At 42.2% G+C, this 16,735-nt stretch overlaps 1 protein-coding gene across 1 annotated transcript in view; it reads right to left on the reverse strand.

The window, feature by feature from the left end:
- gad3 (glutamate decarboxylase 3) overlaps nucleotides 1-11,967 on the reverse strand; it is a 54,183-nt gene extending 42,216 nt beyond the window's left edge. Inside the window, exons 1-7 of the mRNA XM_037682061.1 lie at nucleotides 11,797-11,967; nucleotides 11,009-11,124; nucleotides 9,816-9,872; nucleotides 7,452-7,580; nucleotides 6,043-6,285; nucleotides 5,311-5,401; nucleotides 1,857-1,969 (exon numbers count right to left, since the gene is read on the reverse strand). Of these exons, the coding sequence (XP_037537989.1) occupies nucleotides 1,857-1,969; nucleotides 5,311-5,401; nucleotides 6,043-6,285; nucleotides 7,452-7,580; nucleotides 9,816-9,872; nucleotides 11,009-11,084 (709 nt within the window). The 5' untranslated portion in view covers nucleotides 11,085-11,124; nucleotides 11,797-11,967. The remainder of the gene's footprint in view (nucleotides 1-1,856; nucleotides 1,970-5,310; nucleotides 5,402-6,042; nucleotides 6,286-7,451; nucleotides 7,581-9,815; nucleotides 9,873-11,008; nucleotides 11,125-11,796) is intronic.
- Nucleotides 11,968-16,735: the final 4,768 nt, after the last annotated feature.

Below are 16,735 nucleotides of genomic sequence, written 5' to 3' on the forward strand. Positions count from 1 at the left end.
TGCCATTTTTTACATCTTCTCGTGTGAACTTGATGTATTTATCCACAGAGTTGATGTGGTCAGTAAAATGTTGGACTTCCTGAGATTTAATTTTAACCCAGGTGTCGTCAACATACCTGAACCAATGACTTGGTGGTGTCCCTGAAAAGGACGTCAAGGCTTTCTTTTCTACCTCCTCCATGTACAGGTTGGCAACAATAGGAGAAACTGGAGACCCCATAGCACACCCATGTTTCTGCCTATAATATTGCTCCCCATATGTGAAGTAGGTTGACTGCAGGCACAGTTTCAAGAGTTGACACAGTTGTTCTGTGGAAAGCGTGGTCCTGCTGCTCAGAGTGGTGTCTGATTTTAATCTTAAACTGACCACCTCTACTGCATCATCAACAGGAATGCACGTAAAGAGTGATGTGACATCAAAAGCATTGCATAAACAATTTATTATAAAATATTTAAAATGTAAAACAAGCTATTAATAAAGTACTTTTATTTATACTGTTTATTAATTACATCTGCACCAATGCACTGTATCTGATCAAATTTGAACAAAGTTGAAATGTGCCTAAGTCCGAATAAGGGTCCATCCTCCGTCATCATTCACAGCAGCTCCCTTTGAAGTCAATCACCACGTCCGCTGGAAACCAGTGCAAACAGGAATTGTGATGGCAACATCTACAATTTTATGTATTGAAAAAGACATGCTTGACCATGGACACGTTTATGTTGACGATCAGGTTTACTCAGGACTGTCTTGAAAACTTGTTCAGCTGCATAAGGCAAAGGAATCCTGTCCCAGCACCAGTGGAGTTTCACCAGGCGCAGAGATCAGTCTCAGTTGGGCAGTTTCTTATGACAGTCAAATCCGGAAGCTATCAGGATGATGATGGCAGTCTTCTGGCAGAGTTCCTGGACATTACGGAGACATTTCCCAGTCCTGGCCTGAGTGTGGAGCAACTGATTGGAAACACAGGTACTTCTGATTTCACCAACAGTGAAACCTGTAGGCTGTACCATCTTACAGGATACATAGTAAATAAAGTCAAACATTCTAACATCTGTGATGGATGCTCAAGTTCAATTAAGCAAAAATGATGACACTTTGGAAGGAGAGCATGATATCCTACTCCTTCAGCAGTTCACTGAAGTCATTCTCTGGTTTACCTGGAAAACATAAAAAAAAAACTCATCTCCACGATCGTTTTTCTTTAATGATAATGTCACAATTTATACTGCAGTCTTTGACAAAGGATCTATAAATTGAACTAAATTAACCACGTCAATCTCGAAGAAAAAAGGCTAAAGATTTTCTAGTTGAGATATAGTTCAGTAACTGGAATAACCACAAAAATTAGAAAATTTTCAACAGGCAAAATTTAAGCTGTAATGGATATTTTAAAATGCTAAATTAGACAGAAATAGACCCATTTAAACCAGTCATGTTGGCAAAGAGTTAGTTGCAGTTAAAATACAACTAGCAATTTAACATGTTTAATTAACTAAAACTGGCGACATGAAGTATTAATGTTGATAAATTGTGGTACAGAACAGTCAGCTAATGCTTCACAATGGCAAAAAAGTGTATTTTCGTCAACTTACCGGAGAAAACACTTCTGAAGCACCGAGAATGAACTATGTTCAATGCTGGAAATGCTGCTGTTTGGAACTGTTTGCGACTGCATGACCCACGTGACTTCCGCATTCCACTCTTTCTATAGAAGTCTACGGGAGTGTCACAACTCTCCCTCTATCCGGCTCTGGCTGCAGCGAATCACAAGGTCACAGGACCAGAGTGCCCTCTGGTGGTTTGTAGAGCTCTATGGTTTCTACATTATAATTCATAAGATTTGTAAAGTGACCTGGAGAGAAGAGCCCATCTCCTTCCCCGCCTGGCCAGCCGACCATCTCCCTCATCTTCTTTAGGGTCAGCTGCTCCATCAGTACGAACACTGGAGCGATCTCATAGGTGAACCTGCCAATCAGGGTCATTTATGAACAAAGTGCATCACACAAAACGCACACAACACACACACACACACACACACACACAACACACACACGACTGTGGCGCTGAGCGGGCTTATTAAAAAGCTCCTGATAGGAGCCAGCCAGCAAACATTCATATTGAAATTCCTTCTAAAACCACAGAGTGGTTTAATTAAAGTGCACAAAGCACTGATGGCTATCTGTCAGCCCCGTCGCTCTCAGCGGTGACGCTGAATGTGGAGGAGTGTGTCAATCTGTGACTGAACACGACAACGATGTTTGAGAGAAATAACAGCCTTTTGTCAGCCTCCAAATCCAGAAAAACAAAGTCTGAATCAGGGAATTTCATTATCTTGTTAAGAGAGAAAAGAAGAATATTTTAAAAAATATATATGCGTTACTTGAAGAATGATCCTAGAGATGAGATGAATGAGATGCAGGTTTAAAAGATGTAAGCCTGAATTCATTGTCGCTTCACGAGTTCAAATAACTCACAGAAACAAGACTGAGCCTGAAGTAGGTTAAATGTGTCGCACAGGATCAGAGGCATGACAACACACACACTAACCAGGCCAGTTACACAACATTTCTCTCCTTTCATCACGTACGTCAACAAAAGCGTGCTCCCCCCCCCCCCCCCCCCCCACTGTGTAAACAAATGAACACGTAAATAAACAAGCACCGCAGCAGTTTTGCAGTGTGGGGAGAAAGGAGGGAAACAATGAACAACACCAGACGGGTTGTGTACTCAGAAAAATATAAAGAAATGACAAAAACTGCATGAACAGTGACTGAAACAGGAAGAGAGCGCTGCGAGCGAGAACACACTGAAATCTGAAAAATAAAAGCTTGATAATTAATATTGCACTAGATGTGTTGAAGGCGGAGCGTTTCATGGATTAGATTTTAAAATGAGCTCCCAGTGAATACTCGAGACCATGGCTTCATCTACAGAAGTTTTCAGGCCTGCTTTTTGCTTTTGAGATGCTGAGAATATTTTTCTTTAAATATCGACAATGTCTCCTGTTCCTGTCCTCTGAAAGGAACCGATCCCAGACAAAGCAGGAAAAAAATGACAAAACGAGCAGAGCTTGTTAAAATTCTGCCTTGTCCCAGTCATTTCACGCCGTAATGACAATAATGGTGATCATTATCACAATCAGAGCCAATCATCTGGCTTTCAGAGTGAACATTAGCCCTCACTCACCTGCCTGTCTCCAGAGACAGCCCCTAAATGTCCTTATTATCGTCATCAAGGGCGTACAATGTGTTGTGAGAATGTGTTTGTGTGTGTGCATGTGTAACTAACCACCTGACCCTGAACTGCACTCAGCTTTGAGCCCCTCAAAGGAGCACCGAGTGCGTTCATGTATGCGGGGACAATAGAGCCGAATGAGCCCTGTGCAGGGAGCTGCAGCCAGAGGACGCTGTGTGTCAGCGGGGGGCCCAGCTGGCCTATCTGCCAAGACCAGCTCACAGTGAGCCCGCAGCCAATGGACTGGAAAGCCTGGCTGCTGAATGTGGGACAGCCGGGGCTGGTGTGTGTGTCATTACAGTGTGTTTGGGTGTGGGAAGTCAATGGCCCAGTGTCTCGGGGGCATTCTTCCATCCAGGAGATGAGATGGAAAACTTATCCAAGTAGGAGGCAGTTTCCTGGACTAATGGTTAGGATTTAAGGCCAATAGAATGTCTGAATAGATAAAAATCTACTTTTTAGCTGCCAACAGTTTGAGTTGTTGCGTTTTGTTCAGCTCAGGTGCAGCTGCAGGTCCTTCCTGGACAGTAACGAGTCGCAGGGTTCAACTTCACTGACGTTCAGAAGGAAAATGATCAACCAGAGCTGTGATTGAGCTCATTTTCTGGATTTAGAACCAATTTGTCTAAAGAGGACTTACTGTTTAATGAACCTCCTTTTTTGTGTCTCTGGTATGAAAACAAACAAGCTTTATTGGACCCATTCATTTATTATTTCTAAACAAAAGAGGATTTAATAAGATTTGGCATCTGCAAAATAATTTTCTTTAGTTTTCTTTGTTTTTAAAATAAAAGATTGATTTTTTTCTTATTTTGCCTACTTACTCTAACCTTCAAGAAAGTTTTAATTTAGTTATTTTTAATGTTTTCTTGTTGTCATTTCATAAAATTATTTCATGTGTTAATTACAGCAGAAATAAACTAGATATCACTTCATGAGAACATGTAGTTAACGCTTATTGATGAATGGTTTTAGCCAAAACCAGTTGAAGTTTCATCTCTGAACTCTTAAGGTAACCTGCATTTGAACAGCTGACATTTACTGAAAGCAGGAAAATCAAACAGGAAAGCAGATGAAAAAAGCTGAATAGAGCTTATGTGTAACATAAACCGCTGAAAAACAGCAGAGAATATTTACACAAAAAAGCTGAAATTAGCAAAAAAGTATAAATTATTTAAAAAGACAGAAATTGGCAAAAAAAAAGAAGCAAAAAAGGCTAGTAATAGAATAATTTTTTTTTTTTTAAGTAGCTGAAAAAGAAAATAAATGCAGAAGTTGATAGGAGCTGAAGCTGAACAGCTGAAATGAGCTGTAACACGTTAAAACAGCTCAAAGAGTTTGAAAGAGGTGAAGATCTCCATTCATTTTAATGAGGAAAACATGGCCGGTGACAAAAGTTAAATATTTCAAATGGTAAAAGTCAGAGCAGGAATGTCCTGAATTAGCCGAACGTTTTGCTTTATGAAAAGAACGGCTGCAAAACGAGTTACGTGCTGAAAACTGATCTCAATGAGAATGATTCAAAAACATTCACATCATTAATTAAAATACTATTTGAGGGAGCTGAAGGCAAAAATTGTTGATTCATAGAAGTTAGTACATTCTAGAAAATGACATTATTAATTAATCACTCCTACATCCTGAGTTAGCAGTAGTGACCATAATGTGTGTGTGTGTGTGTGTGCGTGTGCGTGCGTGCGCGTGTGTTTCAGATCCTCCATCGGACCGGGCCTCCATGTAAGTTTGACCTGGAATCAATATGCAATCTAAGCAGCCCTGGAGCTGTGGAGCTGAGCAGCCTCCATAAACACCACAGCAGAGTGGCAGCCCCGCATCCATCCATACATAGTACGTCTAGGACAAACAGTGTTTACGTCTAGGACAAACAGTGTTTTAAGTAACCGGGCCGAGAAGCTGTTGCAACCTGTGCTGAAGTGAACTCAGGGGAATGACAAGAAGCTACTTCCAGTGGTGCTTTAAATAGAAAGCCTCAGCTGACCTTACATGACCTGTACAGATAACCATATTGTGATGAAAAAGGAGCACAGAGACCGGATTACTGACAGACTTACATGTTGGTGTTGGCTGCGGAAGTCAGCCACTCCCCGGCCAGACCGATGATGTCCAAACCTGAAGATAACTGGTTGAAGAACCGTGGGTGACCTTGAAAACAAAAACAATGTCTTAACATGGTGACTGTATACAGAGGAAAAAGATTACATAACAACTGCAGTGGCCTGGAGACTAAATCTAATGCTGCAAGAAAGCATAAAATATTATAACAAACGCAGTCAAGAAACCAATTAAAGTGGATCTGCTGAACAAACTGTCAGAGAACCTAACGAGGGTGAAGAAACAAGGAGGAAAGTTTCCGTTTCAGCACCGGGGACAGCTCCGCAGGGCCTCCTCAGAGGGAAACCTCGGCCTCGTAACGTTTTTAAAAACAAAACAGATTGGAGGTGAACACACAGAAGAGCAACTATGTGATCTGTGAACCCCACGGGACCATTTGAGCTTTGTTATTTTAACAGCTTGGAACAGCTCCAGTTAAAATCCCCCTCAGGCCACACTTGGTTTAATAAAACAGACAGGGGAGGTGCAGGGGTTGGGAGGGGGATCAGATGATTTAACAAGAGGAAATGACTCAGGCAGTCATCTTCAGAGGGCTCCATCCTGTAAAAAAAATCTGTTTTTATTCTAATAGCTGCATTATTATTATTTGTTTATGAATTATTAGTCCAACCTTTAAAATTATAAAAAGTAACAATTTAAACTTAATAAATTCTGACCACAGTAACCCTCACCTGTCCGGACTCCGTATTTGAGGGTGTCCCTACAGTCCACCAGGATCTGCTCCAGGGACTCGGGCTGGTCCGACAGATCCAGGTTGAAGCCCTCCATCCCCTCAAGCAGCTGGTGGGGGTGGTGGAAGTCCAGTACCTTGGTGGAGCGGTCAAAAGTCTTCTTGATGTAGTTTGTGAGAATCTCCACCACCTCCAACAGAAACTGGAGGGTGGGCTCCTCTCCATTTTTAGCTGGCAGAAGGTCTAAAAAGGGGAGCAGAATTTAGGCCTGGTTTAGGTTCAAATATTGGGTCTACTGTATAAATACACAATTAAAATGTTAAATCTGCATTTACTTTATTATTTCCCATTTCAATTGTCCTGTTATGACCACTGTCACCAATCTTTAGCTTACATGTTAAGCTAATCATGTCGAGCAGCTGAACGACGTAGAAGCTAAAGCTAACCCGAGTGTAGCCATTTCAAATCCGTTGTCAAACTTTCCAAACCAAAATAAATTAGGTCAATGCTTCAACTTTTAGCACACTAAAAATAATTTCATTATTGCTCCACCCTCAACTCTAGGATATTAGCAATTCGTTTTGTAGCGTTACTTTACTTTTTCTCTGTAGTTAATTAACCTTTAGCTTAAAAAAAAAAAAAAAACTTTAGCTAGCATTTTCATGTTGTGTCGAAATGTGTTACCCCGGAAAAACGTGTCCCCGCCTGCCTTCTGTGTGTGTGTCTGGTTTGTGTGTCTGTGCGTGTATGTGCGTGTGTGCAAGCGCGCGCGTGTCCTGCTAAAATGGGCAAATGTTCGGGCTATACCAATAAAAAATTAGAATCTGTGTCCCATGACGCAACGAGTCAGTTGTACGTATTTATTTGACAAACAAGTGATAATATTTATCGAGAGAATAAAATAAGATGGTTAAAAAATGTTGTGGTGAAGTCAAGATGTCCTGATGCATGCTCAATAATCAATAAGTCAAGATGTGTTTTAAATTATGTGTTTTAAATGGGGAAAAAAGTTTTTGTTGTTAATGATTCGTTTTCTTAAAAGACTTCAGACACAGACGCGTATTATAATAACAAAAGTTGAAAAGAAAATTGAACTGGTGAAGATCAGATTTAGAGGGATACAAATTTCTACACAGCACAGAGTGAGGAAAACAAGTAGTCCATTTTAAGACAATTGGCAAATAGCCTCAACAGTGCGGCCCTAATTTATGTAATATTAGCACCTGTTTATTGAAAGCAATTCTCAAACAGGAAGATAATCACATTTAGGTGAGATGTGAAAATAAAGCTGTCTTTAATTGCCCGAATAATAAATAAATAGTTTGGGCTCTTATTAAATTTTGATTTGAACCGATGAAACGTGCTTGTAATGCAGAGCTCCGAGAGGCATTAGTGAAAGGAGTGCTCACCTCTGGCAAATAGGTTGGAGAAGTCGGTCTCCGTGCGGCGGAATATGCCGTCGCTGTTGTCGCACGCGAGCAGGTTTTTCTGGCCCGCGAGCCTCCTCTCCTCCATGCTGTTGTTCTTCTGCAGGAACCCTGAGGTGTTACGCGGCGAAGAGAAGGAGTTATCCCCAAACACCTCCATCATGCTCGAACAAGTAAAAAACCAAACAAACAAAATAGTAAAACAACTAAAATAATTTTGATAAAAGGCCCAAATGGCCTGCCTGGTTTTTAAACAGGCGCGCAGTGGGCTGCTCGCTATCCGAAAGGTCTGAAGTGGAATAATAACTCAATCATTGACGAGTCTAACTTAAAAAGGACTGTGACGTCAATTGACACGCGGTCACTTCCCACACCCTTTTTTCTTTGTTGTTTTGCAGTTTGTTTTCAATAAAGGTTTTTTTTTTTTTTTGGGGGGGGGGGGGGGGGGGGGCGGCACCATTTTTTTAACCTGTAGGCGTAAATATGATACTCTGCTCATTAAATTATATTCAGGCGATATTTAAGACCCCCTCCCTGAACAGCGCCGGCTGCCGAAAGGCGAGAGCAAGCGAATGTGTTTCAAACAATTTTCAGTTAGGTCATCTGGAAAGTTTTTTTTTTTTTTGTGCTGAAACTTTTCCCCTTCCATCCAGAAGGCTTCATCAGTCAAGGAAACACACAATACAAAACTGATTCTTCCCCCAACAGCTTACTCCAAAGTGGAACAAACCAGTTTTGTTGGTGCTAAGATGGTCTCTTTATCACGTCCCCTCCTCCGGTGCCGGCCCTCTTCCTCGTTGACATTCATGTCAAAATGGTTCAAAACCAACAAAGTCCATGCTCAATAATCCAGGTATACAATCCAATAATTTTCAATCAGGTCATCTGGATAGTTTCTTTTTTTGTTGTTGTGCTGATTGTGTTTGTTAGTAAAATATCCCATGAACCACTGAGCACATTTTTTTTTCTTGCAGGAAACAATCACTGAATATACTCCTTCAACTGATTAATTTTTGGAGTCAACCCAAGTCAAGATGGTTGCCACAGACAACTAATATTAACAATAACACAAAGGGTTGGCCTAGCCTATGCCATACAATTTGGTGTTGCACTGACCCCACAACACTTGGGCTCTGAGACTGAGCTAAAACAGTGTTTAAAAATATGCTTTAACTACAGTATTGGACTAACCTCTGGTTGTCTGTTAGCAAAATATCCCACAAATCACTTGACCATTGGTGGCTCTGGCAGGAACAAGCAGTGAATTTACCTCTAACTCATTGTTTTGGAGTCGATCCAGTAAAATATAGCTAATAAATGTAATGAACACTAAAATGGTTAATTACGCCAGAGATACTGAGCTTGAGGTGATAGTAGCTGAGAGTCAGCACAACTCACGCTCTAAACATTATTTTCAAGGCTGGATCAAAACAAGACGATTTCAGGGAAAATCTTGGTCAGATTTTCTGAAGGAAAGTTTGTGAAAATATAATTTGACAGAAAACTTTAGCCGTCCTAAGAGTTTTAGCTGATTTGTAGTCAAACAGCTGAATTTGTTCTTCATTGCCTGCAGATTAGATCAATCAATCAATCAACCTTTATTTATACAGGTATATCCCATTGAGCCTCGAGGACTCATTTACAAGAGAGACCTGATTTCAACAAAGAAAGATGACAACAATGGACAACAGCAACAACAATAAACAGTTATAAAAAAGCATACTACAGTTTTTTGTTTGTTTGTTTGTTTGTTTGTTTTTTAACAAATAGGATGGCTAAAAGGAAAAGGTAACAAAACAACAACAACAAAAAAAACAGCTAGATTCCAAGACAATCAGTGTCAGTGATCAGTGGTTATCAGAGTCAACAACAAGGAGCTGGGCTGGTCTGTCATGAGTGGAGGGTTCTGGTGTGTCTGAGTGAAAGGGACGTGCGCGCTGAGGGGGCGGGCAGAGGGGGCGTCCCCCTCACAGCGCGATACGCAGCTGCAGGCTGATGCGCATTGACCTTTGCATGATGGAAACGAGCAGTGACAGAGGAGGACGGGCCTGCTCGGACACGCGCACACGCACAGCTTCGGGTTGGAATCAGGACATTAAATTGCTGGATGGAATGCACATCACCCGCCGCGCGCATGCTTCAGTTTCAGGGATCGTCTCATGAGAAGACAAATCATGTCACGCTCAGTGTTGGGACATATTTTGCTAACAGACACCAGACAGTGCAAACACAGCTCATAGTCGTAATGATATCTGACACAAAATACTTGTCCAATAAATAAATAAATAAATAAATATGTCTTAATAATACAGTCTGTGACATCATCGTGCCCAAGCCCGCACTCACCGCAGATCTTCATCCCCAGTTTCCGCGTGCAGCCGTGCATCCACGCATATTCGTAAGCTAAAACAGAATAAACGTTGAGTTGGAGTTTCAGGCCGCGGGTAATTAAGCAAACACGCACGAGCGCACACACACACTGAACACAGAATGCAAGCGTGACGCGCGCGGCTCGGTCCACCATTACACTTCCTCCTCCTATTTGAGCCTTTTCCGATTTGAGTTGAATGTGGAGCGCGCGTGACTCCCGCACCGCTCACTCATGCCACGCGCCTCACGCACCTCAGTTAAGGGGCGGGGCGGAAGCAAAACGCGTGAAATGAGCTCACGGATGCACGTCTGAGCATAAACCTATTTTCTATGTAAAACACACACGTGCACAAACACACGCGCACAGGAGCCGAGCACGCGCAAGCGAAGATGGAGCGAGAGAGCGCACCTGATGGAAAACTTCCAGAGCTCAAAGAAAGTAAAAATACATTTTGAAGCAGCTCGAGGTGCCAGGACGCAACACACATGCACATGCTCGCGCGCGCGCAGGCAGACGCAACAAGCGGGCGGGCAGGAAGGAGATGGAGCGTTTCAGAGAGAATGGCAACATCCAGCAGCATCAGAGACAAAACAAGAGCATGTTCTGTTTTTCTGTGACTCTTTAAAAGATTCTCGGAGTCTCCAAAATAAAAGACTGTTTTTTAAAAACTGAGCAAATCTGAAACGAATCCTGTTTAGGTCAGACGGAGCCGGTTTGTTCAATCTGAGCCAAAGGAAAAATAATTATCTGAGAGTAAATTTATTCATGAAAACAAAAACTGCTGTACAGGACAAATTTGGAGCAACTTTGTTTTGATGTTTCGTTGCTCCAGATCCACAAGATTAGGATGTAAATATGAGAATAAAATGTCTTTTTTTTTATCCTGAATATTTTAAGCCGTGTTTGGTGCTCTTGCTCTTGGAGCATGGCTTTGCCTCTCATGGCGCATTTCTTCACCGAGCTGCCAGACAGCGGCTGATGGCTCTATACTTTTAACCCGGATGATTAACGACCGAGCCCACCCAGCGTGGGAGGCGGAGGGGGGGGGGGGGGGGCTCAGCCCCACGCACAGGAGTCTTTTTTCAGCGAGGCATCGTGTCAGAAACAGTTTTCTGTGCAGCCTCTGCTGCTGCTGCACCGGGTTCAAGAGCTCACGTCAGCACCTTACTTGAAGGTGTGGGTCTTAAATTGGCTGAGTTGGGGTCCTGGTCCTCTCCGTTGGCTCTGTGTTCAGACGTGGCCATGTTATCTGATGTCCAGCTGGGGTGGGGGGTAGCAATTCACCTGCAAACAGAATGATGGAGTCAGCGGGGAGGGGTGGCGGTGGGGGAGGCTGCAAGTTCTGTGCACTGAAAACATAAATCCTGATTAAAAACATGCAGCAGAACCGGACCAGAATCCTCGGAGGCCAGACGGACGAAATTAACTCCGGGAAGGCGCAGCCTTTCTGACATTTCTTAAAATAAATTTTGCATTAATCATTCATAAACATCAACGCATTTGATAGAATTCTCCAGAAATAAACGAGCAAATAAATCCAAGGAGTGAATTTATTTAGTGATTTTTAAGGATTCAAATGCGTGAAGCTGTTTATTATTCCTCATACAGACTTTCGAAATGAACTTATCAGTTTTTTTCCCCTCAGCCTTGAAAAGAGGAGACAAATATTTAGCTTTTATCACAGCAGCTGATATTTTAAAGGAACAAAAACAAATAGATTAAAAGATATAAACAAAAAAGAGCAATTTATATACTAAAATAACATAATTTCACTAGAAAATATTTACATATATATATATATTTGAAACCCATTTTCTTTAAAAACGAACAACTATTTATAAATTGATTGTTTAATTTACTGTAATTGATGACAAAGGCACCGTGCGTTCACCTGTCTGCCTGGGAGGACATATCAATAAAAACGCGCGGCTGAAACGAACAGAGGACAAATCTTACCGGCTCAGGCTGTCCAATCCAAATAATTTCTATGTTTTTGTTTATTAATATTCTTTTATTGCAATAAGTGGCAGCAAAAGGCACAAAAAGAAACCAGTCCAATGTCGGAGATGGAGTTGAACGCCCACAGAATAAAAAAAATCCCATCCAGCGGCTCACAAGTGACCCTTTTCTCCCTGAAAAATATTTGTTCTTATTTATATGTGCGTCTCCGGCTGCCCATTGGTCTCCTCACGCACGCGGTGAGTCACGGCTCTGCCTCCTTCTGACGAGTAATGAAGCCTCTCTGACAGCACCCAGACGACTTTAAAAGGCTCGAGGGAGGAAAAAAGCAACAGTGGCCATCCTGGTGGTGTCTCCAGGTGTTACAGGGGTGGGTGGAGATCTGAATGTGAACAATGCTTTGTTCTGTCTCCATTTGGAAACGTTGATTGTTTGCTTTTGGAAAATTACAACTGACTGGCTGAAAACATGCAGAAAGCTTTGGATTGGATTTCTTTAACCCGTGGATAAATTGCCTCATTAGGTAGAGCATGCATGCAAAAGAATAGAAGCAAAGAGCTTCTCATTCATGAAATGACTGTTTTTCTCTGATTCCTGCCTCCTGACCCAAACAATGAGATTGAGACATGAAAGAGACTGCAGCCTATGTACTCAGTGTCCTCCCTGTTCTCTGAATGGACCAGCATTATGTCCATTCAGCTGCAGATCCCAGCCATTAAATCCTCTCTTTGCTTATGTCTCTTCCATGAAACTCTTTTCAGACGGTTTCCAGTTGACTTGTTGCGAACAAACACGGATTGCTGCATGACTAATCCAGGTGCTTTACAAAGAACACGTCTACACTTGTCCTCTCTTGCAGCCAGGTAAAGTTTCAGCGACAAGTGTGAGCCAAGGTTTTTGTAAATTTTCCACTGTCTGGTTTGCATTATTTGATGCTGCAGTGCACGGAGAAATGTGATGCCACTAAACTGTTGCAGAATCCTCAGATAGCAGAAAGACCTGTGGAAAACCTCCAGTTTAGGCTGAGCTGAACATTCTTGACTTCAGAAACAAGGTGACGCAACTTAAAGTTTGGTCTGGCGTTGACTGAATTCACTGATTACACTAAATAAATCCAAGACAAAATCCTGAAGATGACTAGGGTTTTAACTGCTTAGAAGTGTAAGGCAGGCAAACAAATAAGAATTAGAAGATGCTTTATTGTGAAAGGGTGAGGAAGTAGGACAAAGGGTGATTTGCAGAGAGGAACATCCATCCATTATTTTTAACACACTTTTCCTTTTTGGGTCACAAAGGTCACTGGTTCCCATGTCCAGCAATCACTGTGCGAGAGGTGGGCGACACCTGGGCAGGTCTCCAGTCCATCACAGGGACGCTCTGGACAGGTCTCTATCAATCACAGGGACACCTGGACAGGTATCCATTAATCACAGGGACACCTGGACAGGTCTCCATCAATCACAAGGACACCTGGACAGGTCTCCATCAATCACAAGGACACCTGGACAGGTCTTCTAACAATCATAGGGACACTCTGGACAAGTCTCCAGTCCATCACAGGGCCACATAGACAAACGAGACAAACAACCATCTACTCTCTATCTCTCTCTCACCTAGGGACAATTTACCAGTCAGTCTAACATGCATGTTTTTGATTTGTGGGAGGAACATGCAAACGCCACTCAGAAAGGCCCTCAGCCGGGATTCAATCTGGCAACTTTCTCGCTGCAGCGGCAGTTTTATCAACTGTGCGACTGTGCTGCCCAGAGAGAAACAGAGAATACTTATTAGACTGAGGTAAATAGATGATTGAAGTTCAATGCAGATATATTGATGTTGATGGGATTTGGGGTTCTCACAATTGGGGGCGGTTGTGGCTGAGTGGTTAGAGCAGTTGTCCTCCAATGCAAGAGTTGGGGGTTTGAATCCACCAGCAGTCACATGCTGAAGTGTCCATGGGCAAGACACTGAACCCTTCGTTGCCTCCGATGTGTGTCCCATTGGTGTATGAATGTGATCTAAAGCTCTGATTAGTCTCTTTAGAATAATTTGTTAGATTAGCTTTGTAGAGAGCTAGTAGAGTGCTATATGAATGGGTCAATGAGGCACAGATTGTGTTGTAAAGCGCTTTGAGTATCTTGATTAGATAGAAAAGTGCTATATAAGTACAGTCCATTTACCATTTACAATTTGATTCAATCTTTGCAGGATCCAGAAGAGGAGGTAGCAAGGATTCCAGGCCACGTCCAGGTTGAGACTTCAGGTTGGTATCTTTGGGCTGGGAGATTATGGAGAATGGATAGGCTGAGTTGATTTCTCTCAGTGATTTGATCAAACAGGAGGTAAGATAAGTTTGCTGAAGTGAGTGTGGTAGCTGGGATCAAAGGAATTGATAAAACCAGAATCACTTGCAGAAATTTTTGGGAAACCAAGGAAGCGAACACGTTAATACTTAGAAAACTCAAGAGTAACTTAAAGGCTGTATGCCAACATCACCAAATGGCTTTCAATGGTCCAGCAAAGGATGGTAGTGCAGCTCAGCTCTAAGTATGATGTAAAGTAATTAGCTGAGACTGCTGACAGCTGGGCACCATCCTGTCACGAATTGGGGTGGATCTGACAAGCACAGACTCAGAAAAAGGTTTAAAAGTTTAATTTTAAAACCAGCGGCGTCTGGCAGGAGGTTCTGGTTCTGGTACCGGACCGCTCTGGGGGAGACACAGATTAGTGCCTGTAAGCAGAACAGAGTAAACAAGAATAAAGCCACTAACCTTCTGTCTCTGAAACCAGTCTGAGATGTGGGCCAGGTGGGTTCCAGTACCGGTCCGAATCTCAGGAGCCGGTAACATGCGCAAGGGCGCACAGAGCAGCAATGCACAGCGTGAGCACGAACAGGTAGTGAGGCTGGATGGGTGAGCTGTGAAGCTGAGGAGTTCAGGCAGCAGAACTTTATCCAGGGGAAGGCAAGGGTCAAAACCAGAGAGGAATGCAGCCAGGCAGAAGAACCAAAAGGGGAATCCAAAAATTGTGGCCAAGGAGGAAAAGCAGTCGTCAATATGATCAGATTATAGGCGAGGAATCCAGTCCGGGGGCAAAGGCGAGAATGAGAGGTCGTGGGCAAAGCTTTGGTCGAAAACTGTGATAAGAAGAGGGAACGCTGGATATCTATGGAAATAATCTATAATTATCTGGCCGCGACTGAGGAGAAACAGGGAGCTTAAATAGTGAACTGAAACAGGTGTTGCTCATGAATGTAGATTGCGGTAGATGGTGGAGGGGGCGTGGCACAGGGTGACAGGAGCTGAATGAATGAGAGGAGAACTCAAAACTAAAGCAGGAAAAAAAATGTGAATGATCTAAAAACAGGGGCTGTGGTATGAGGAGCAAAGGCTTAAACAGATGGGGGGGCAGCGGGGGTCCGCTGAGCGTGACACATCCTGGTGGAACAGATCATACATAGTATACCCCAATCTGTACTGTACCTGGGTTAAAATGGATCTAGGTTATATTATACTCAGCTATACTATGATACCATAGGTATACTATGGCCTAGGCCTATTCATTCCTTTCAGATCAAATTATACCCCTATGATAACAGCAGCGTTGAGTCATAAACAAAAAAATTACTTTCTACGCCCCCTCCTCCATTGCTGGGCCAGCAATGGAGGAGGGGGCGTACCAAAGAGTCTATCTTATCACAAGCAGAACTGGGTTGTTCCACTTTGAAGTAAGCTGTTGGAGGAAGAATCAGTTTTGTTGTGTATTTCCATGACTGATGAAGCCTTCTGGACCAAAGGCGAAACATTTCAGCACAAAAAAAAGAAACTGTCCAGATGACATAACTGAAAAATGTTGGCTTGTATACCTGGATTATTGATCATGGACTTTGTTGTTTTCAAACAAAATTACTTTATTTTTTAAATTATTTTATTGGGGGTTCACCTTTTACATGTAAGTTAAGTGAAAAAGCTAGATGACTTAAACCTTAAAATTCTAAACATTTGGCCAGATTATGTGTATATATGGGTATATTCTGGCCTAGACGGGTATAGTCTGCCTAGACTTTTTTTACACCCAAAGGGTACAGTTTGGTCCCCGGATATACACTGGCCTGAGCCAAACTATACACAAGTTTAATCTGGAGCAGGGGTTAATGTGGCCTGTTGCACTGGGAATGCCATGAAAGCTCTCACCTCAGAACAAAGTGATTAAAGGACAAAAACTCCATCAGTTTTAGTGTACATCCAGTGGTTACTTCCTGAGAGTTTCTTAAAATTGGTCCAGTGGTCCAAGAGATATTTTGCTGACAGACATGGTCCCCAACAGTTTATGGCAAATATTTAATTCAATTCAATTAAACCTATATTTATACAGGTTAGTTTCACTGAGCCTCAATGACTCATTTACAAGAGAGGCCTGTTTTAAACTAAGAACACAGATGACAACAGTAGACAATAAAAAAAAAAAACATATAAAATGAAAAGTAAAAGGAAGAAATTATATCAAAAACTAAACAATAACACCTACATTATAAAGCGATGTAAAATACTAAAAACAGGAACTTCTGCGTTAGTTTTTGCCATGAACTTAGCAGTTATTTAAAGTCCCTTGGAGAGGTCAAAGTCAAGAGCTTCAGATCTGTTTGTAAAGTGTTCCAGGATACAGGAGCAGAGTAGGAGAAGGCTCTTTTGCCTAGTTGTGAACCTGGACTCCCTTCAGCCTTATCTGAAGCACTCTGTTAAAAACCTTGGAGTGGTTTTTGACTCGGATTTTAAGTTCGACAAACAGATCAGTTCAGTTCTGCAGAGAAGCTTCTTCCAACTGCGGCAGGTAGCTAAGCTCAAGTCAGTGCTGTCTAGACCCGACCTTGAGACACTAGTCCATGCATTCAACAAAAAAGGTTGAATCATGTCATCTGGACTTCGTTTTTTTGTTA

This window comes from Nematolebias whitei, chromosome 9 (genome assembly GCF_014905685.2).
Source record: "Nematolebias whitei isolate Nwh7 chromosome 9, NemWhi1, whole genome shotgun sequence".
NCBI classification, from domain to species: Eukaryota; Metazoa; Chordata; class Actinopteri; order Cyprinodontiformes; family Rivulidae; genus Nematolebias; species Nematolebias whitei.